The sequence below is a fragment of the Trachurus trachurus genome, assembly GCF_905171665.1.
Source record: "Trachurus trachurus genome assembly, chromosome: 8".
NCBI classification, from domain to species: domain Eukaryota; kingdom Metazoa; phylum Chordata; class Actinopteri; order Carangiformes; family Carangidae; genus Trachurus; species Trachurus trachurus.
Window position 1 is genome coordinate 5,389,707 of NC_139905.1, and position 23,515 is coordinate 5,413,221.

Below are 23,515 nucleotides of genomic sequence, written 5' to 3' on the forward strand. Positions count from 1 at the left end.
AACTATATTTATAATGCATTATCAATGTTTTATAGTGTGATATGGTTATTGTTATAAAGCATTATGATCATTTATGAGTGTTTATAACTATATACAGTGCTATAACTGCATTATAACTCATTAAAAGTATGGTTATAATGCGTTATAGAGATAGGTGCCAAGTAACGTGTTACCAATTCTTCTTCCTACGGTGGCCCTGAGAGCTCAAAAACACACGAACACATGAGCTGCAGGATTCACACAACTAAAAAAGTGATTAACCTGATGCTGTCGCTCATTTAGGAAGCTAAAAACATCCTAAGCTACAGTATAAGATCACTCTCAGAAGATTTCCAAAAGACGGTTTAAGACCAAACCAAACCAAACCAAACAAAACGTCCATCCTTGTCGACACTTGCATCACGTAGCAGACAGAAACCATCGATCATGCAGCATTAAGTCTTCCTCCCGCTGCTGCTGCATGATCGAACAGGTTGGATGTTGATCTTGTGACGGGAGCTTGGCAGAAGTTTGCAGGAGGCATAAATTTCGCACGGCAAGAAAAGTAGGAACGACTGTCTGGATTCTCCCTGCTTCCTGCCAGCTCTGCTCTGCCTTATTTCTCCTCTTCTCATCATCATCATCAGGCCTCAGATGTATGTAAACAAGACTTTTTACTGAGCAGCCAGGACCTCTGCTGTTTCTCAGCGAGCGTGGAGGAGGTCGTGTTTCCTCCGACAGACCCCTCATGGCTCAACTGACAGGACCGATGGCCGACCATCAAAGCATCCAACTGCCCCCTGACTTAAACACCCCCATCGTGTGTAATCTACAGATATCTGATGTACAGTAGGGGCCTTCTGCCCGCCGGCGCCCACCCATGCTGCTGCTGCTGCTGCTGCTGCTCTCACCTCTGACCTGGTCTGAGCCGTAGCTGCTGTTGCTGTAGCTGCAGCGACGACGGTGGCACCATGAGTGACCTCGGTGTGAAAGAGGAGCCCTGTGGAGTCTTGTGGGTAAACGGCTGCAGCCCCGACATCTGCCACATGTGATGATGTTTCCATGGGTTTTCCATGTGCAACGGCGGCAACGGTGGTGGTCGACTCTGGACACAGACTTGTTGTCATAGCAGCAAGTCTGAGGAAAATAGATACAGAGTGTTGTGCAAAAGTATGGGTTAAATTACATGTTTGTTAAAGGGATAGTTGAACATTTTGGCAAATTGGCCCATTGCCATATAGTAATAGCAGTAGGTTCGTTACCTTTAATTGTCGGTGCAAGCTATTTTTAGAACGGCGGAGCAGAGCCGTGAGCTGCTCAGAGCTACGCTATGGAGGCTCATGGGATTTCTTGGTTTCCCTCATTAAACTCATCAAATACACAATCCAACAACTCCACAACGCTCTGGTGGACAAGTTGTGACCTGCACATTCACCACGCTATGAGATAATAACACAACGTTACCAGACAGAGTTGTTTTAGAGGTAAATTCATGCAAAACCGCTGATGCATGTTGCCTTCAGGGACAGTTTTTCATCAAGCAGTCTCTGTATTTACCTCTAAACAACTCTGTCTGGTAACGTTCTGTTATTATCTCATAGCGTGGTGAATGTGCAGGTCACAACTTGTCCACCAGAGTGTTTTGGAGTTGTTGGATTGTGTATTTGATGAGTTTGATGAGGGAAACCAAGAAATCCCATGAACCTCCGTAGCGTCGCTCTGAGCAGCTCACGGCTCTGCTCCGCCGTTCTAAAACAGCTTGCACCGACAAGTAAAGGTAACAAACCTACTGCTACGACTATAGGGATTATGGCAATGGGCCAATTTGCCAAAGTGTTGAACTTTAATGTGAACAGTTCAGCAAGTGGAGGATGAAATGATCTGCAAAAGGCATAAAGTTACAGATGACACATTCCCTTTTTGTTTTAAACAATATCTACATTTTCAAAACGACAGAAAAGGAAAAGCGCCTACAGCAAAGGTCTGGGCCCTCTGCATAGTTAGTAGCTAGTAGCCCCCCGCCCCTTTGGAAACTATCACAGTGTGTAAACAGTAAATATCTTGTCTGATACCTTGGTCAAAGTTATCTGAGAGCTCAAGTCTCCTGGGTTTCCTATTCTTTTGCAGGCTGCTGCTTTGTTTCCCTTTTTCACTCTGAAACTGTAGAAAACTAAAATAATACACTGATGATATTGATTAAAATATTGCAGAAGAGCGTTTCATGTTTAACTTTATGCCTTTTGGAGATCATTTCATCTTCCACTTGCTTAGCTATTTCACATTTGACAAACTTTTGCATCATGCCACTGTATATTTTGAATTCCTCCTTCCTTCTTTCTCCTGCTCTGATTCCCTGTCTTCTACATCACCAGTTCACATCCAGCTGTCACCGAGTGTCAATTACACGATACAATGACAGAGACAGAAAAAGACAGAGGGAGAAACAGAGATAAAAACAGAGAGAGAGAGGGAGAGGGAGAGGGAGAGCTGCAGCAGCATATGTGCTGTGCTGGTATTCTATGCAGAGGGGTCGATACGAGTCCTGGGATTTCTTCTGCTCGTGCTCAGGTTTCGCTGAGTGACCTCTATGAGACACACACAGACACACACACACACACATAATAATCTCTCACAGGCTTCGTCCTCTTCTGCTCCTTCTCCAGACACACAAACACTTTTTTTTCCTATCCGAAATCAATACAGCAGATAGCAGCAGGGCTATCACGCTCCGCTCCGCTCTGCTCGTCCTCCTTCTCCCGCCAAGTTGCGTTTTAACTTGTGCATATTTCATTAAAACCCCAGACACGGGGCACATGTGTGAAGCTCTTTGATGTGAAATTGAAAACACTCTGTGCAGCTCTCATCTCATCGAAAAGGTCTCTCCCACTCCACTCGCTCGCTCGCTCGCTCTCTCCGTCCAGTTTTTGGCCTCGGCAGAATGAGTTGCGTTTTTTTTTGTTTTTTGTTTTCTAAAAAGGTGCCGTTCAGGCTGCAGCTGAGTAGATCTGCACTAAAACGTGAAGTGTTGAGTGACTGTTTGAGTGTTTGTCCTCGAGAACAAGAGAAGGAAAGATAAAAAAAAAAAACGCACACACATATAGATAAAGGCTGGCTTCTTTTTCTTTTTATTACCCCGCTCATCTCTCCCCCCTCCTCCTCCCTCCCTCCTCCTCTCTATCTCTTCCCACACTGGCCCTCGAGTGGCTGGGCTACCGGAGCGGTGGAAGGTGGCCAGTGTGCATTCAGCGCCTTCACCGCTGCAGTATAATTACTCCTGCTAATCAGAGCACTTTACAGCAGCTCCTCTGTTCATCTGCACCCCCTCTTCCTAACTCTCAACTCTCCCCCCTCCCCTCCCTCCTCTCTGTCTGCCTCCCCCTCCTCTCCTCTATTAACCTCCCCTATAACAGAAGACAGAGCGCTCACTTGAATAATTTGTAGTGTGTGTCTGTCTCTGTGTGTGTGTGTGTGTGTGTGATGTGTGAGGAGGAAGACGGAGATAGAGGCCGGCCGGGCTGAGACAGAGGCAGAGTGTTCGGCGGCTGATAAAGAGGTCATTGTACATGTGCTGAGCCTGATAGTTGCTCATCTCTCTCCACCCCTGAACTGGCAGCAGCCAAGACATCAACCTCCGCACAGGACCCCGGGGTTAACTCCACCATAAAGACCTCAATGGCTCATAAAAATTAAATCTTTCTTTTTTTTCTCCCCCTCACACACCCTGCTAATAAACACACACATACACACACACACATACTATACTACTATGCAACCCCATGCTCATATAAAACCCCGGGCTTAGTTTTCCCTCCTTGTTCATGAGTGTCTTAAACTCACTGAAGCCAAAATGAAATTGTTAAAGCTCCACCGCCGCCTATAAGATCCCAGATCTGCTCCAGCGGAGGAGGAGGAGGAGGAGGCACGCACGCAGCCTCTGGAGCCTCACACATGTTCGTTCTTCTTGTCTTCATCCAGAGTTTTCTGCAACAGCCCAGAGAAACACATGAGTTGTAATAAAGACACAGCAGCTCTCTGTCTGTCTGTCTGTGGAGGGACTGATGCTGTGTCTCAATACGAATACTTCTATACTTAAACTAAGTGTTTTGAGTTGGTTCAAGGGGGTCTCCAAACTTTTCTTGAAATTTTACCACTTTTTTTCTAGAATTTTTAATTTTTTAACTGAATTTTTTTCTAGAAATATAAAATTTTTCCAGAAATTTCTCTAAAATGTTTCCAAAAACCCACACCATTGGCCCCAATTTGAACGTACAGTGACTAAAAAAAGTAGCATTATTCAGTCTCAGAACAAATATTTGTGTATTTCTGGTGTTTGTTCCAAAATTTCAAGTTCAATGGGAGGGGTCCGTGGTCTTAATTTGTGTCAGTTTAGGGGTCCTTGATGTAAAAAAGTTTCAGAGCCACTGCTGTACGCAGCAAAAACTCAAAATCTTTCCAAGAAGCTTATTTCTTGTCAAAATATCTCATTTTTAGTCAAAACTAATCTCTTTCCGCTTTGAATAAGGCTCATCACCTAAAAATTAACTTGTTTTTAGATAATTTTCACATGTTTCAAACTAATTTTCACTTGAAATAAGTAGAAAAATCTGCCAGTGAAAGCAAGTTTTTGTGCTTGTAATAAGAAAGAAACTTCTACTTATTTCAAGTGAAAATATGCTTGAAAGAAGTAGAAAAGTATCAAAAACAAGCTACTTTTTAATGTGACGAGTCTAATTTTAAGTATAATGAGATTTGTTTTGACAAGAAATGACATTTTGACTAAAAATAAGACAAATATATCTTGGTAAGATTTTGAGTTTTTGCAGTGTAAGTACCCGGATGGTTCACTCAAAAAGGTCCAGAAGTTGAGTGTGGAACGATGGACACTTCACACCCTCAATGATTGACGTCTTGGCTACGTAGCGGAGTATAATATGTAAATCAACATACTGGCAGGCAAAAGTGGCGGCCTAATCTGCACCTCGCATTAAACAGGTGATGCACACAAGTGGAAAAAAAAGAAAAAAGAAAAAAAGGACAAGTAAGGTGTTCATTAACGCTAATTTATTTCATGGCTCTATTGAACGCTGCTCTCCGATTGGTCCATCGCTGCGTTCTACGGTCCGTGACCAGACTTGCAGATTCGCTAAATGATGCAATTATAAATCGATGAAAGTCGTATTTTGATCAACATTATGTTTCAAATTAATTATTTCACTCGTAAACTGTGTAATATGCGGGATGATGTATAGTTATACTTACTTAAATAACGGTAGATGTGTTGACGGGCGATAACAGCGATCCAAAAAAAGAAAACATTGGCAACAGTTGCGATCATTAGTTTCAGTAAGTGCACAACGACAGTATTCGATTTGAGACAACACTAACCATTGAAATTTGCGCACTACAGTAAGTACATAGTGCACATGGTATACTACATGACAGTGTACTCATGGAAGTATTGGAATTGGGACACAGCATGAGTGTTATGTAAAGTTAAGCCGTTGTCCTGAAGTGCGACGGATGCATTGGTGCATCTGCATGAGGTAGAAGCTGCTGGGTGAAGATTTTAAAGGATTCTTTGACAGACCCGTCGGCCTTCCTGCACACTTTCACACCCTCCATTCACAATTTATTCTATTTGCGAGCTCGTGTTGCATAGCTAACACCATTAGCCACAGGCGCTGCATTAGCCGGGGTGATGTATGGCCTGGCGGAGGAAACCTGACTACATCCCGGGAAAGGTCAAGAAATCCATGTAACACAGACGCCCGTGTTGCTCCGAACGCTCCCTTCTTTTTTCAGACGGTTCCTGAATCAATAGCATCAGCTTTAAATAGGCCTCTGCATTATTCCTGTGTGTTTCTAAGTATGGCGTGCACATGTGCTGTAGTTTTTCTATCCGTGAAGGATATTTTGCAGTAAACCAATCCGCCCCTCGGGACGCAGGAATGCCCCGTCATCACCGCACAGACAGACACACACACACACTCACACACACACACACGGACCAACGCGGACTCCTAATGACCAACAGAAGTTTTTCAGATACAGTACGTCCACCTAAGTTGCCCATCGAGGTCCCATCGGAGTATTAAAAGGGAGAAACCGTGCGTAAATTATGCAACAAATCAATGTGGAGAAACTTGACTATCTGCCGGGTCAGTGGAAAGAGAACGCCTCTGTGGCTGTGATGGTCCGCTGCATGTCTTGTTCCTCCTCCTCCTCCTCTGACCACATCAATGGTCACCACGACGAAGCACTTCATCAATATTTTTCCTTCGAGAAATTAATTTTCTGGGGGAGAATCAGCAAAGCAAACAAGATGATTAGACACTAATTCTGTGCTTCTGTGTTCAGAAATAACATTTTCACAGGTGTTTTTTTTTTGGAGCCACCGTAAAAGAGTTCAGTTGTCACGATACGACCTTGGACAGCTGTTACTCCATCAGTAAAGAAATTCAAGAAATGTATTTTGCCGTTTTGTGCACAACAAGCTGCATAGGTACAATAGGAATTCTTGTGCAGAGTTCCCTCTAGGTCAGACTTTGATTAGAAAAGCTTATTAAAAAGTTTAAAAGACTTGTTAAAAATAGTGAGTCAAGACAAAAGTAAATAAGGAAAAAAAACATTTCAAACAATTCAACAAATTGCCTATAAAAAAATAACATTGAAGGACAAAAACAAAATTAAATAAGTGCAAGAGTGCTGTCAGTGCTGTCAGTGCTGTACCAGTTGTGTTTATTTAAGTCTGACTGACTGTGGCTGGGAAAAAGCTATTGTAGAAACGTGTTCGGTGTGTGATTATACTGTCTGCTCGGTTGTGTCTGCGATTGTATGTCGATTGTTTGTTGAGTAGAGGATGAGCTTTTTTCTGTGGATTATTCCCCGCAGAAACAACATGATGCTAGATACAACAGGAGAGAGGGATGAGAAATCATTATTTTGGGCGAACTGTCCCGTCTTTAACTCATGAAATCCCCCAAATTGTGAATTATTTTACCACAATATTCTGCAAAGATCCAGTAAATCTGTATCTTCCTGTGTAAACGGCAAAGTACTGTAACCTCGTTTTAATACGAGTGATGGCTGAGTGAACTGACATTTAAAAAAACGACATGATTCAGCGGTTCAGGCTGAGAGACTGAGCTCAGGCTCAGACCAACATTTAGAAATCCCTCCGCTGAGTTTATCCCTCGTAATTTGGCCCCAAAGAAGAAGACAGAAACAGAAACGGTTGTGAAGCAGAACGGCTCCTCAAGTGTCGGGAGCGATGGGACGTCTCAGAGTCTTTGGCCTTGAAGGAAGCCTCAGGGAGGGAGGGGTGGGGGGGGGGTTCCTCAGGGTTAATCCTGCGAGCGCCAGCATGGAGCTAATGAGCAGCAGCCTCCGAGGTTTCTGCTGGGAATTACAGGCCGGCTATACAGATCTGATCTGTGCCAAAAAATCGATTCACATAAGAATCGCAATTCTCATTTAATACGATTCAGAATCGATATAAAATGTCCCAAAATCGATTTAAAAAAATAAAAAAATGAAACAAATCTGCTGCTGTCGGCCTCCATTTCCTTAGAATTTAAAAGGCAGCATGTTTAACTGCACTATTTTTAAAAATAATAAAGAGGCACTTTTAATTTTGTTACTTAAAGCTGTACAGAAAAGAAAATTTAATTTGAGCCCACTCTGGGTCATAAAATTAGTGTAATCACTCATCTATAAGACGATGTAGGCCAAACTTTGTGCAAAATTCTATTTTTGATTAAATCCGGGATGAAAGTGTGGTATTTTTTTTTTGCATTGGATAATTCAGGCGCACGGATTATACTCACAATTAATCAGCCACTGATATTGGATCCGTCATCCATCAATCAATCGTCTGAGACACACACACCGAGCTCGGTCTCGCCCCAAACTTTTAATATCCCGCCCGCTCGATAACGACCAATCATATTCGTTTTCCTTACTCGGGTAAACTCGTGCGGCAAATTGTGACAACTCGGCGCGACAAACAGGACAAACGGCCATTTCTGTACACCTTTAAGCAATATGTGATACTGCTTTTATGCAACAGTTTCAACAATTCCATCTAAGCATGGATAAATGTTTAAAACTCAATGAATGTGAAAAAGACACTTTAGTCATTCTGTCTTGCAAAGCAGACTGAAGTAGATCATGAGGATCCTTTTGCACACCGATAGACTGAAGCAGAAATCATTAGGAATCAAATCGTTTTGAATCGAAAATCGATTTTGAATCGAATGGTAGCCCCAAAAATCAGAATCAAATCTAATCGTGAGATAGTAAAAGATTCCCACCCCTACTGCCTGCACGGTCTCCATCTCCATCTCCGGCCGGAGGAGGAGGAGGAGGAGTGATCCGCCGACTGATCTGACAGGAATCAGAGTTCCAGTCCTTTTTCTCTGTCAAAACTAACAGGCGTCGTCGTAGGAGGAGAGACTTGACGGATAAACTGAGCCATGCCCATCAAGAGTGGACACGACATGGCACGATACGCCACGGCACGACTCTGCTGCTGCTGCTGCTGCAAAGTGGAGGGGAAATTACACTGAATCATTAATGGAGCTCACAAAGACAGGAGGAAATAGGACAAATTATGAAAATGACTGTTTCCACAGGCTCAAAGCTGCATGACACAAACCAGACCGTCCAGTAGCAGCAGCAGCAGCTTTCCTGCAGCAACGTGATGACCCCCGTAAAGCCTCCGCTCTGTGTTCTCCCTGACCTTAACGTCATGCAACGAGGCCGATATCAAACAGCCGAGTGGAAACCAGGCGCACGGTGTGGGGCTGCCGGGTGACATATTACTTGCCTCCTCTCAATGCATCATTGAGGAACATTCCTTTGCTTTTTCTTTTTTTTTTTGCACACAACAACTCAGCCAGAACTCGCTCACTCACTCTCTCTCTGTGTCTGTCTGTGTATCAGAAACAGCTGCAGCATGTGTGCAGTGAGTCGAGGACATCTGGTCCGGGGGACTCGGTGCAAACAAGCTCTGGGAGAAAAAGATAACCAAAAATGTCTCGTCACGGCAGGATTCCTGCACCGACCTCAGCCCGACATCTCAACACTTAGTTGAATGAATGAATGAATATACATTTAGAGGTCCAGTGTGAAAAACGGGGGGGAAACCGTGACATCCAACGTTCAGATTCTAGTTTTTCTCACTCACTCGCTCGCTCGCACTCACCCCTCCCAAACATGTTTGTTGTGGGACGACTGGGAGTATTTCAGGAGCATATATAAAGTATGTCTGCCGTTTTCCTACTTCTTCACTTCGTTGGTTTATTTATGAACGTGGAACTCGTGAAATGTGTTCTCTGACTGGCTGGATTTTCCGTTCGGGCTGCCGTACAAACATGGCGGCGCAAGATGGCGACGCTCTCTAAAGCAAGACCCTTACCGTTATATGTATATCCTTCGTCTTGTGTCAGCTTTCTGCTGCCATCTATGATGCTAGGGTCAGTTTTGACCCGTGTTTTAAATCAGCTGTATAACATTTATTTTTTTCATCCAATTAGTTTTTCTTCTCTTGGTTACATCGTTAGGCTTCCTTATCCATTAAAATATTGGTTTTAATGGTGTGGGCCCCTTGTCTTCAATGTAACCTTCCTCTTGCGTTCTGCTACCATCTCTTGTGTTGGGGTCGGTTCTGACCCGAGTCTTAAATAGCTGTAAAACACACTAAAAACAATTATTTATCATCGTATTTGTTTCTCATCTCTTGGTTACGTTGTTAGGCTTCCTTATCCATGAAAAGGTTGGTTTTGCACATATGATTTCAGTTTTAACTCTAACTATTGTTCTTATCGTTATAACCGAGTCAAAGAGCGAGTCAAAGACCAGAGCATTTTGAGAATATTGTGCAAACTTTTTTGTGTGTGTTTTATTTTGTTTAAATAGAGGTTCCTGACAAAGTCAAAAAGCCTTGATGCAATAAACATATTTATGTGGTACTTTTATGCATTACTGTAAAAACCTGAAAACGGGACACTGGTTACCTGAACACAAGAGGAAGGATATGTAAAAGAATAATTATAAGGCTACGAAAACCAAACAAATTTTATTTTATAGCGATTATACACTTATATGGGTTGTATATTCAGCTTTTGCCAGTAAACCTTGAAGATTATTACACTCTGGACCTTTAACATAGAGGCTTAATCTTGATGAGTCAGTACAGTAAACGTCTGCGTGAGTTTCTCTCCTCTCTCACAAACTTCTCTCACCTTCTCTCTCCACACAGATCCCAACATGCCTACAGACGTCACCCCCACCTCGGACATGGACGTGTTCCCTCCCTCCCCCTCCTCCTCCTCCTCGGACAGCCCCCCGCCCGGCCCAGAGACCACCACGTCGAGCGCCGGCTCTCCTCGCTTCCTTGGCCACGGCCTCAACGAGAACCTCATCCCCATCTACTGCTCCATCCTGGCCGCCGTGGTGGTCGGCCTGGTGGCGTACTTCGTCTTTAAGAGGTCAGTCTGAGGGAACAAAAGCACAATTGCCCTATTAATCCAGTAATTTTAGGCCAAAAAAGGGGTCAACGTTAAAAAAATTGCAACAGAAGCAAACTCTTAACTGATTTTGTATCCTCAGCATGTCGTGGGTGAGGGAAAAAAAGCCCCGAAGAATCCCATTAGGGGAAAGTTTCCAAAAACACCCAAACATATATCCCATTTATACGCATATAAACATTTTTTTTCACGTGAATAGGGTAAAATTTTTAACCTTTATATATCTCCATGAAAATTACTGAGTTGATTACTTACATTAAGACAAACAAAAAATGTATTACAAGTCTTTTGAAATTCTTTGTTAACATGAGCAAATTTGCATAAATTTGCATAAATTCCACCGTTTTGACGGCACATGTATATGAAGTTGCTGTGGTGGTACCTGCATGAAAATTGGAATGAGTTGACTCCATCGGTCAACCGATAATTTGACCACTTTAAATTTCAAGATGACTGCAATTTTTCAAGACAGCCACATCCTTAGTAGAGCAGGTATGACATGAGCCAACAGTGCATAATCCAATTACGTATGGATAATTTGCATTCATACAGCACCTGATCTAAACATTGAGTAGAGCAGGTGAAAATGTCTTGTTCAATCTTGTTAACATTAACAATTTTTGCAAATTTGCTCATGTTAACAAAGAATTTCAAAAAACTTGTAATACATTTTTTGTTTGTCTTAATGTAAGTAATCAACTCAGTAATTTTCATGGAGATATCTAAAGGTTAAAAATTTTACCCTATTCACGTGAAAAAAATGTTTTATATGCGACATAAATGGGATATGTTTGGGTGTTTTTCGAAACTTTCCCCTAATGGGATTCTTCGGGGCTTTTTTTCCCTCACTCAGGACATGCTGAGGATACAAAATCAGATGAGTTTGCTTCTGTTGCAATTTGTTCAACCTTTTCTCATAAAATGACTGGACTATATGGCTAAGCCCCGCCCCCTCCACTCACTCGGACAAACAGTCAACATTCGGTGAGAGTTGCTATGGCAGCTGTCACACTAGGAGACATTTCACCGGAGGCAATTGATGATTTTTGGGGACAGAAAGATTAAATATCATCTCAAAGTCACCAAAACTTCACTTCACTCAACAGCTTTACTGCTATGGCTGTCGGTTGCCGCGAAACGCAGATAGCGACGGGCTAATTTCTGTTAGCCTGTCTATGAAGTTTTACATTATACGTTAGCATTAAGCTAGCGGGCTTTATGCTTAGTTGTGATACTGGCTAACATCTAAACATCTCTGACAATATGTCGCCTCAAATACGTTGTTGACTTAACTTAGAACAGATGTAGACATCCTTGTTCATTTTATCCACGTTTAGTTGGTGTTGCAGGTCTACCGCATAACTTTATCCAGAGCAGACACTTCTCTCGGTTGAGATGTAGCTTGGGAAAAGGTTTAAAAAAGAAATCCACCCCGTTGCCCAGCCTCTCGGGATACGTATTGTCAGAGTTGCATGTACCCCATGAACACCGTCTGACCATTTTAAACTTAAAATGTCAAGAAAAAACATGTAAAAACGGATGAAAACTGACTAACTGCAATGCATTTCAATGGACGTGGAAGCAGAGAATGTCCGAGTGTATGGGCTAGCTATGCGCACTGTGATTGGCTCATCGTGTTTGGGGGCGTGGCTTAGCCATAGGTCAATTGGGTTTGACGTGGTGTGATCTGGGGCAGTGGCGGCGGTGGTGTCTCTCTGTCTGCTGGAGTGACAGATGTGGCCCCAGGCTGCAGAACATCAGGAAGGTGGCTGGTGAAATATTCAGGCCTGTCTGTCCTGGCCAAAGAGGTCTGACCTATTTTTTTTTTTGTGTGTGTGCAGAAAATCACTCAATGAGCTTCAGATGAGAAAAATACAATAAAGGTCACAACTGTTAATGCGATATAAAGGTCACATACACTATAACACATTAGCGAGGACAGGCAGCCATGCATGCAGGCACTCAGACAGACACACACACACACAGGAGCTTCGGCTAAAACACATCTGAAGCGAGTAAACAAGCTCATTAAAGGCATTGATTGTTTGAAAAGTGCCGACCAGGGGAAATTTGAGCGTCGGATTTATCAGCCCGCAGACGCACACATCTGTGCAAATACTCCTCATGCACTTACCGTCATGCATAAACACACTGCAAAAATGATGTGCATTTTCTTCCCAACACCCAATATTTTTAGAAGTAAACACTTAGAGGTGTTAACTGCAGTGTACCGTACCACTCAGCCCCTCCTCATGAATATTTTAATAATCGAGTCATGACTCATTCATACAACGCTGGAGAACTGTTAAAGCTTAAAGCTCCGAGACCAGACCTCCCTCCTTCATTCATTCATTACAGTTTCCTGTTTCTATTCTTGGGCTAAAACAAAAAAAATAATTGATCCCTCTAATGGAGAACATGTGGTTTACTGTACAAGACAGATTTCACATGAAACTCACAGTCATTTCTACCACAATGACTCAGGTCGATTAGCAGCAGCAGGGCGTTCGCTATTGTTGATTTGATGACTCTGACTGGCACATTAAAACTTTCAAAAGAGTCATTTTGCAAAAGGTCTTTGCTCTTTTTGAGTAAGAACATTATATTGTTCTGCAAGAGAGTGAAGCCGTCGCAAAAGAAGCATCCTCACCAGTAAATGATCAGACAACTATAGAAATAGATAGAAAAGACACTGCTTTTGCATTGCAGCATATTTTATTATATGAAAAGTCTATTTTGCTACTTAGGGTTATGTATTTGATTTCATTATATTCCTTAGAGATGCTCAGATTGTTCAGCTGGTGGTTTTTCTGTTGCATATCTGGCATCAAAGGTTAAGATTAAGGTCCAATATGGGGTTTAAAGTCATCTAGTGTGTAGCCAGCTGGGAAAGGTAAAGAGGCGATGTTATGAATTTAACGCTAAAAGCATCTAGGGCTGGCGACCACACTGTAGAGAAACACTGAGCAGATGCTACAGTAGATGTGGATGAACAAAGTTAGTTTATGTTATGCTGGAGGTAACAGTTGGCTAATTAATGCAGGTAAGAGATGCTAATGAATGTAGCTCATGCTGAAACATACTGTAAACAGACAGATTAACTCATTCCTAACAGTTTCGGTTCAGGTTTAGCATAAATGCAAACATGTTCCACTGATATTTCTGGTCCTATTGCCTCTGATTATATTTCATAGTCATTACGTTATCATCACTCAACTCTAGTTTATAGTTTCCTCCTGGCTCATCCGGCTCTTTGCTTTGATGCCACTTTCTCCACAGGTGGAACAGCTGCAAGCAGAACAAGCAGGCAGCCAATAACCGCGCGGCCACAAACAACCAGATGGTGACGCCGGAGGGAGAGAAGCTGCACAGCGACAGCGGCATCTCGGTGGACAGTCAGAGTCTGCAGGAGCAGCAGCAGCAGCAGCAGCAGGCCAAGGCCGACGTCCAGACTCGGCCCTCCTCACACACACAGGAACAGATAGGTGAGCCCGCCTCAAACTAAACACACGCCTCGTTTCACTATTTTCACTTTTTGTCAAAATGGATTAGCGAACACACACATTGATGCCAATTTCATCCATTTAAAATCACATCTACGACAAGAGCCGAGTGCTTTTCCCCCCCAAAAACCACCAGTCTATTTGTCACAGAAACTTGACATGAGGTTTTCAGCCCAGACCTGCTTCAGCGGTGTATTCCTCCCTCCCTCCCTTCACACTTTTGGGATTCTTGCTGCCAAAGAAAGTCATAATCAATTACATCAAGATGCTGCGGTGAGATCTAGTGGGGGGTGGGGGGGAGCATGTGTAGTGGGGTTTTTCATCATTGTGCAAGAGTCTTCCTGGGAGCGAAGATCAAGATCAAAACAGATCTATCACGGAGCAGCAGGGAGCCAGGAGCAGATACTGTAGGTGAGGCCAAACCTTACGTTGCATTAGGCTTCAGGAATGTGAGGCGGTGCAGTAACACGGATACGAGGCCTGCGATGAACATTAGACCATTAAACAACTCGCCCCCCCTCTTCAATATGAGGCAGAGAGAATCAGCGTTGACAGATGTTTGACACAGTTTCGACATATCACTATACACATAAGTGTAATGTATAAGGACGGGCGCGCCAACTGTATACGCCTGATCTATATTTACCTTTACTACCCCTCAACGCTCCTCTGAGTCTATATAACCGTCTCCTGGGGCTCATAAATTATTCTGGGTGGGGCTCTGTCTGCAGGACACATTTCACTTTCACCAACCACGTCGTCTGGAAGCTGAGAGGTTTTCCGTGAGATGAGCTCAGCGGATCGTGTCGGGGTGTGGCGGCGTGGCGTTGCATGGCATGGCGCGGTAAAACCAACATTCTGCACGACCCGTTATAAATTATAATTCACCGTGTGTGTGGGCCAATTAACGTCACGCAGAGCAATCCAGAGAGACAAACACACGGAGGGGAGGGTGTTAAGTTATACATTATTTTGCACAGTTACCTTTAATTGCTGCACAAACAGAGGAGAAAACATAAATATACGTATATACAGCTCTGGAAAAAATTAAGAGACCACTCCCCAAATGATCAGTTTCTCTGGTTTTACTATTTATAGGTATGTGTTTGAGTAAAATTAAATTAAAAAATGTTTGTTTTATTCTATCAACTACCGACAACATTTCTCCCCAAAATTGAAACAAAGATATTGTCATTTAGAGCTTTTATTGGCTGAAAATGACTAAACTAGTCTAAATAACAAAACATATCAAGTCTTTTCAGACCTAGATTAATAATAATGCAAAGAAAACATGTTCATATTTATTCCTAAACAACACAGCAATAATATTTTAACTCAGTTAGAGTTTATAAATCATTTTTTGTTGTTTAATCCCAGCAGTGGTTTTTATAATCTTCCTATAAACCCAGATGTGGTTCAGGTGATGACCTCATCAGTGTCTCATTAAGTAGAATGAGTTGTGTTTGTGTTGGTATTTAAAAAAGAAAAGAAAAGAATGACTGTCACACGTACATGTAGAGATGCTTTTAAGAAACATTTGTGAAAGTGGTCTCTTATTTTTTTTCCAGAGCTGTAGCATATATGTCGGTATAAGTGTGATTATTTATGTGTTTATTCATCTGTCAACACCTTTCTCCAACCTCACTGCTGCCTACAAGAAGATGCAGACGTTTGAAATGTGTCACACACATATCTGTAAAGATGCTGCTCAGTAACGTCTTCACACATCCGGGTGGTGCAACTTTCAGCAAATATTATTCAAACAGGAGATAAGCAGTCGATGTTTGCTGTCTCCGGGAGATTTTATTACCTGTATTACAACTAATAATGATGCACTTTCCAGTAGAAAAAAAAACAACAACCCAAGTGCCTCCACATGAGTCAAATACAGAGTGAGGCTGCACACACAGTACTTAGCGCCTGCAGAAAGAGGATAACCTTTAAACAGCCGACTGGAGAGTATAAAAGCAAAATGCTGCAGGAGTGAGACGTGACCTGTGCACACCAACAAAGAGCAAAGAGCACCCCCCCTCCCCACTCCCCCATTAATACTCACTCACATTAAAGAGACGAGAGATATACTCTCCCTCTCTCTCTCTCTGTCGATCTATTTGCATAAACCTCACAGGCTTTTTACCTGAAGACGAGGAAGTCTCAAGTTCAGCCATGATCTTGTTACTCCTGCAGGATTCTCTCTCTCTCCCTCCCTCTCACTGACTCAGGATTTAATTTTTCCTTCCTCTGCTTTTTGAGAGAAATGGCTCTACATGTATAATAATGTGCTAACAAGCTGCACAGCTGACAAAATCCTCCCTCCGACAATCCAGACAAACCACGGCGCTGTGTTTTTTCTCGTCTAGGATACCAATTACATCCTAATGAGGCTTGGGAAAAGCTTATTTTTTTTTTTTTTTAAAACCGTTCTCCCACTCACACACAAATGCAAAGCCCACTACAAAACACAAAAAGAAGGAATTTCTTTCTTTCTTTCTTTCCTTTGGGGTGGGCGAAGGAAGGGGTTGCGGTGCCACAGAGAGGATGACTGCTCTGTTAACCCTCATTAGCAGGTGTTGCGAGACGGGATCCAGGCCTCGCTGCTTTTCAAAAACCTGATCCGGCGTTCGGCGTTTAGCACGTGCTAATTGGCATTAACACTGTCTGTGGGGCGAGGAAGCTATTAAAAAAAAAAGAAAAAAAAAAAGGGCCTCTCTCTTATGCAGGATCAGACTGTTGGTTCTTCCGCGACCAACTGGGACATGTTTAAAATACGCAAGGGGGCTGAGAAACTGCACAATAAATCCATGATAATCGCAGGATGGGTTTCCTGTTTCCAACGAACCTTATTTTTACTGGCGGCTAAAATAATGGGAACTCCTCCAGTCAAAACAAGTCAAATAAGCTTTAAAGACGTGTGAAAACGTCTCTGTGTTTTGACTGACAACATTCACAGAGAGAGAGGGTTTTCCTCGCTGCGGATGGAGCGCTCCTCGTTTCTCTCTGCTCATCTCCATTAAAAAGAGCCATCTATCTGTGCTGCCTCCCCCCTTCCTCCCTCTCTCCCCCTCCTCCTCCTCTGAGTTGTGCATATTGAATGTGTTTAAAATTTAAACAGGACTCTCCACCAACCCACCCCTCACTCACGTCTCTGTGTAACTGTGCATCCCCTGCCCCGAGTTTGACCTCACAGGCTACACAAAATGGAGTGAACGCAACTGTCGGTCAAAGGAGGCTCAAGGGGTGAGGAGGGCTAGGGGTGGTGGGGGGGTAAATCCAGATGAAGAGGAACAAGTTCGCCAGACGTCAGGGTTTAAAATCACAGTGACAGGCGTTTAAGTCCAGATTGTGAGAAGCAGAGTTTGTTATTCTGCAGAATAAAGAGTAAAACCAGTAGTTTTTGGTTCTCAGGCTGAATGTTTCACTGTAATCAACCAGCGTCGAGAGAGAGGTTCAACTATAGTTTAACTAAATGTCTGTGATTTGTGGACCAGATGAGAGCCTGCCTGAAGGAGCTCTGTCTGTCTGCAGCAGTGGCTCTATAGCTACTCAGTGTGTAACAGTATACAGCAGTGACTTGCAGCGATAATGAGCTGAGTCATGTAACGAATTACGAGCTAATCCAGTTTCAATAACAGGAGGAGGAGAAGATGCCTGGAGGCTGGAGGCTGGATGATGTCGTCCTGCCTCATCAGGAAGTTTTAATAAACTACTCAAGTATTCTCAGAACTGTCAGGAGTTTACTGAGAAGGAGAAATAGAGAAAAAGAAGGAGAACGATGAAATCAACAATGTTTGTTCGTGCACATCTGAGATAATCCACATATTTAATCCTCCACTGTTGCAACATCTCTCTTAAAAATAAACAAAAAGCTCTAATGTTGCAGTTTGGGGGAACTCATAAAAGATGCATTTGGAATATTTGCTGCATCCATCGTGGTAGCCATAGCAACAGAAACAGAAGATGGGGAGTTAACATTTGCTGCTGACTCTTAATCCATCCACTCATGGACTCTGTGGGGGTTTAAGTGGAATAGTGATAATGACACAAAATGAGAAAACAAGTAATATACTTTTCTAATTAGTAAAACGATCTCACCGTCGCTCTTTAACTTTTTTTTTTTTTTTTTTTTTTTTTACCCGGGGAGCTCTTGTGATTACTACGAAGCTCCGTCTCGAGTCCAATCTCAATCAGGAGATTTCAAAGCTTTACCGCGGCTTAGGGTCCAATCAGGGCAGACCTGAAGGAGCTGATTGAAAAAGAAAGAAGAAGATGAGGAAGATGAAGATGAAGATGAAGAAGAAAGAGGTCGGTAACAAAGCGATCGCAGCGATTGGGAGTTCACATTTCAGAGCAGAGCTGACTGAACTGGTTCACTGACTGACAGCTCGTATTGATTCTCCCCCGGATGAGGTTGAACTCTATAAATCGTTGGACGGGCATGTGGCTGCTGCAGAGCGAGGGAGGTGCAGCGCTGCTTCAGAAAAACAGTTGCATTGTTGAAAAAAAAGAGAGAAAATAACAGCGTTATAGAAGGAATCTCCTTGTTGTTTACAACTGCTTCTGGGTAGAAAACCAGCACATAATTTGAATGAGAACAGTACCTAGTAATGAACAAGAGTTTAGCTAGGCTATATATCATATTTTTCACGCCCTATCACCGTTTAGACAAATCTGAAATTATTTTAGAAACATTAGGCTAATATTTCTGTGTGTGTGTTTTGTGTTGCTATGTGTGGTATTTATTCAGTTTGGGGGAATCACTGTGTCTAGAAAACATCAGTGGCTGCAGCTGACAGGGACAGCTAACGGTAGCTAAGCTAACGGCAGCAGCTAAGCTAATAACGGCGGTAGCTAAGCTAACACCAGGATGTCAGCTGTTAAAACCCTCCCGTTGTCAGACACGACATGAAACTACTCCAGTTAGCTCAGTCATGTTGTAACTAAGATATCTGCTGGAAAAAATATATTTTCATGGACCGTTTATTGAGTTATTACAGTTAACAGGTAACGGTTAGCCCTGCCAATTCACGATAACCATGAAAAACGTGCACACAGAAATAGTAATGTTTGTCCAATCATTGGTTTTATAGACTCTACAAACATCAGATTAGTCTAAACGGTGATAATGATGTGAAAATGAGATTTATATAGCGAAACTCTCGTCTGTCACTATTGTTCTCATGCTGGTTTTCTACCTGGAAGTAGTTGTAAACAACAAGGCGATTCGTTCTATAGGCTACAGGTGCATATACGCACTGGACTCTGTGTGTTACAGATGCCTGAGCTCTGGTCAGCGTCAGTTGTGTGTCTCTGCTCTGTGTCACTGATGATGATGATGATGATGTCTCCAGAGCGCCTGTTTATACAGGAAGGAAGAGGAGAGCAGGGATATGGACCGTAGCCATCGCTGCACAGACTCACAGTGGATTAATGTGGCGAGCGCAGTGACCTCAGAGCGTTTTATCACTGAAATATGCAGAGAAGGAGGACGGTGAATAGAGATGGAGGCTGTGACAGGATACAACAGGAAGTGCCCCCCCCCCAATCCCCCCCTCCACCCCCCGATCTGCAGCTTTAAAAACAAACCCTCTTGTCCTCCTCTTTCCTGGCACAACGCTGCATTGATAAAGATGATAAAAACACCACCACACACCACTACCAGAGCCGGGGGGGGCGGTGAGGGGGGTGTCCTCTCAGGAACGCCTCTGCATTCCCGAGGCGTTTCCATGGTTTTCTTTCCAATTGACAACAGGTTAAAGAAGTTTGTGGGAAAAGAGAGCGTTTGTGTCCCGGCTAATGATTTCAGTTTAACAAGGTTTGGACGGGTGAGAGTGTGGGGAAGAGACAGTGAGGGTGGGGGGCGTTCGTAGAGAATATGGATGGAGGTTGTGATGGAAAACATGTTTTGTTTTTTTGGTCCATGAATGAAAAACCTGTGAAGCCCTATAGGGTTTTTTTGGAGGTGAGGTTCACCTTCACAGACCAAAATAAATCAAGAAAAGCTCCACGGTCAACGTGCTTCACCTTGGTCTCGACCTCAGACAATATAACTCCAGTGTCAGGGACATTGTGACTCTTCCTAAGCCTGAGCAAACTGTGACGAACCAAAAGAAAAAAAAGACATTTTTATCCTCTTGCTTACACAGTGGAGTGGAAAACACCATGACAGTATTTTGTACGTTTGTTCCCCCTCTCAAAAGAAATGCACGGTCCTCAGGTTTTTTTAATGGTAAGTTAATTTTACAAGAGAAAGACAGAATATCAACCAAAATATCATCATTATATAAAGGTTATACATTAATTTACATTTTATAAATAAATATAAATACGGCAGTGGTTCTCAAAGTGGGGTCCGGGGATGAAAGGGTTCAAGGGGGTCCCCAAAATTTCACCACTTTTTTTTCTTGAATTTTTAAAATTTTGACCTGAATTTTTATCTTAAATTTTACATTTTTCTATAAATGTCTCTAAAATGTTTCCAAAAATTCACGTCATTGGCCTCAGTTTGAACATTCATTGACTAAAAAAGTAGAGTTATTCAGTTTCAGAGCAAATATTTGTGTATTTCTGATGTTTGTTTTTAAAAATTTTGTTCAATGCGGGGGGGTCCGTGATCTAATTTGTGTCAGTTTAGGGGTCTTTGATGTAAAAATGTGTCAGAACCACTGAAATAAGGGATCAAATACTTCTTTTCCTCACTCTTCTCTATGTATAAAGATTCAGCAGCTACTTGACTGCAACTGTTCCAAAGTAGATGAGAATATCACAAAGCAAATAGATTTTTATAAAGGTTTTAGTGGGGACAGCCTCTAATGTTAGAAACCTTAGAAAGGAAATACCTCCACAGCCTTAAGGCATCTGGTAACACATGACGAAGAAAAAGAAAGTGAGAATACGTGTGAATAAGAAACAAATGTTAATCATGTGTGTCTGTTTTTCACTCTGTCCCTGCAGTGGTGAGGGTGGACGGCGGCCCCGAGCCCGACTCGCCTCCCCATGTGGTCTGAAGAGGAAGGAGAGGAAGTAGAGGAAGAGGAAGTAGAGGAGCTGGAAGACTGAAGACATGGAGAGAGGAAAGCGCAGCAGAAGAGGGGGAACCTGAACCTGAACCGTGGACCAAAAAAAAAACAAGAAAGAAGCAAAGCGGACACATCGTAGAGAGAGTGTAAAAAAACAAAAAACAAACACAAACTCATCTCTGAAGTGGCCTCAGAGCAAAGACTGGACTCGACCTGCATCATGGACCTCCTGCTTCTGTTTGGGGGAGGGGAGAGGAGGGGAGTGGGGGGGCACAGTCTGACTCTTCATCCCTGCATTTATATATCGAGTCCAACTCTCCGCATCAGTGCCTGGACACGACCTGTATACGGCAATATCACTATCTGCAGATGCATCATCATCATCGTCATCGTCATCGTAGACACGCCGGGTTTCATCCTCTATCACCTGAATATCTAATGTTGACATATGACATCATCGTTCCCACTAACTGCCAGCTGATCTTTCCTCTTTCCCTCTCTTTTCCTCCTGCTGTGAATCATTAATGTGCCTCAAAGGTAAAAAAAAAAAAAAAAATCGGCAGAAAGCTTCTCCAGTTATCTCCTCTTTTTCTATTCAGCCCCAACTCCCCTTCCCTCTCTCAGATAATCCTCTCCTCATAGGATTTTCTCTGTTCAACCCCCGCCGTCGTGTGTGATTCAAAAAGCAGTGAGAGGGTGAGGAGGAGGAGAGGAGGGGAGGAGGGGGGAGAGCTGTGAGTCACTCCCAACTTCTTCTGAAGTTTCTTCTCCTCTCTTCTCTTTATCATTTACCCACAGACGCGTCCCATGGCATGCTCTCTTGTTTAATGTTCGTGTCATCGGGATGCGAGTGTGACTCATATTTGAGTGAAGGAGAAAAAGAAGAGAAAAAAAAAGATCAATTATTGCGGCGTCGCCCACTCGGTCATCAACCAGAGCGAGATGGATGCTTCTGCTTCTTCTCCTTCTTCGTGCTCTCCTCCTCTCCTCTCCTCTCCTCTGACTTTGTTTTGTTTCAGTAATTTCATGCTCTGTAATATTTGTCGGCTGTTTTACTAGTCGAGTGTTTAACTTTCATATTGTAGGGAGGGGTGGTGGTGGTGGGGGTTGAGTTACATCGCTGACTCAGCAGGGTGCAACATGATGAGAGACAGAGAGAGGAACCTCTGTGCACGGTGGTGGAGCTCTGCTGACTCACTGCGATGAGCCGAGGGGAAGAAGATGAAGAAAAAGATGAAGAACCAAAAGAGGAGCGGTGGCGTCAGCGGTGACGCAGCCTGCAGCGCGGCTCATTAAACCCACACTTTAATGAATCTGGCGATGAAAAAAAAAAAGAAAAATAGAAAGTGTGCATAAAAGGAAAGGAGGGGGAATCCCATCGATCTTAATTTACATTTAACTGAGTGGAAAATTGGGACACCCCTCAGAGGCTAACGCTCTTCTCTCTCTATCGCTTTTTCTTTTTTTTACACTATCCCCACCACCTCCTCCCTCCTCCTCTTCTATGTGCACGTCCCCACCGGTGCGTTGCAGCTCTGTCTGGCTGATAAACAGCGTTTCTGAGGCGCTAATGCATCGTCACCGGCGCTGCTGTCAACACGGGGCCCATTAGAGAGACTTCCTGACAGGCAGGTAGTAATTACCTCAGGGTTTCAGCTTCATTTAGCCTCCGTGCTCCTCTCCACTCTGCCGCCTCTCTTCTGGATTAATGCTGCGTGCGGACAACACAGAGGAGGAGGAGGAGGAGGGGGAAGAGGAGGACCCCCCCCCTCTCTCAACTTCCCTCCGCCATCCTCTCTCTCCAAACGTCCACATTACACATCCACTGACATTTACTATATCGCCTTGGTGATATAAAAAGCACTTCTAAAGCCAGGTGGCACCTTTTATCACACAGGACTTCTTTTATGTTGCCCCCCCCCGCCAACACCTCACCCCCACATCCTCACCTACACCCCCCGCCCACCCACTGCCTGCAGTAAAAGCAGTCGACATAGTACAGTACAGTACTGTAGGTGAAGGTTGTTAAAAGGAATATACTGTAGCTGATCTGGACTGAACTCACTCCTGCAGAGGCACGAACCTTCTCAGAGTTCCTGTTTCTGCTGCTGTTGCTGTTGTGCTAGGATTAGAAAAGGAGAGATCAATGGATGGACAATGTGTTGGGCAAACTATTCTGCAAAGGTTCGTGTGGCTGCTTGGTTTTTTTTTGTTCCAAACCAAGCAACAGGCAGCACAGCAAACCAGACGTGACTCGTTAAATCAACTGATCTCAGTCTTCAGTCGACAGCTGATCAAAGGTGGTCAAACTGCGTGTTGCTCCTGTGGAATAATTTGCCCCATATACCTACAGGAAACGCTCTGTGTAAATGTGTGCGGTACAGTAGCCCAGTTCCAACATGAATGCATCAGAAACTTGGTGAATTTGAAGGGATAGTTCAACATTTTTGGCGAATTGGCCCACTGCCATAATCCCTTTAGTTTTAGC

The 23,515-nt window shown here is 43.3% G+C and overlaps 1 protein-coding gene across 1 annotated transcript in view; it reads left to right on the top strand.

Annotated features, from left to right (window-relative positions):
• ngfra (nerve growth factor receptor a (TNFR superfamily, member 16)) overlaps positions 1-21,234 on the top strand; it is a 43,188-nt gene extending 21,954 nt beyond the window's left edge. The window contains exons 4-6 of the mRNA XM_083977532.1: positions 10,241-10,469; positions 13,788-13,993; positions 20,963-21,234. Coding sequence (XP_083833658.1) covers positions 10,241-10,469; positions 13,788-13,993; positions 20,963-21,015 — 488 coding nt within the window. The 3' untranslated portion in view covers positions 21,016-21,234. The remainder of the gene's footprint in view (positions 1-10,240; positions 10,470-13,787; positions 13,994-20,962) is intronic.
• Positions 21,235-23,515: the final 2,281 nt, after the last annotated feature.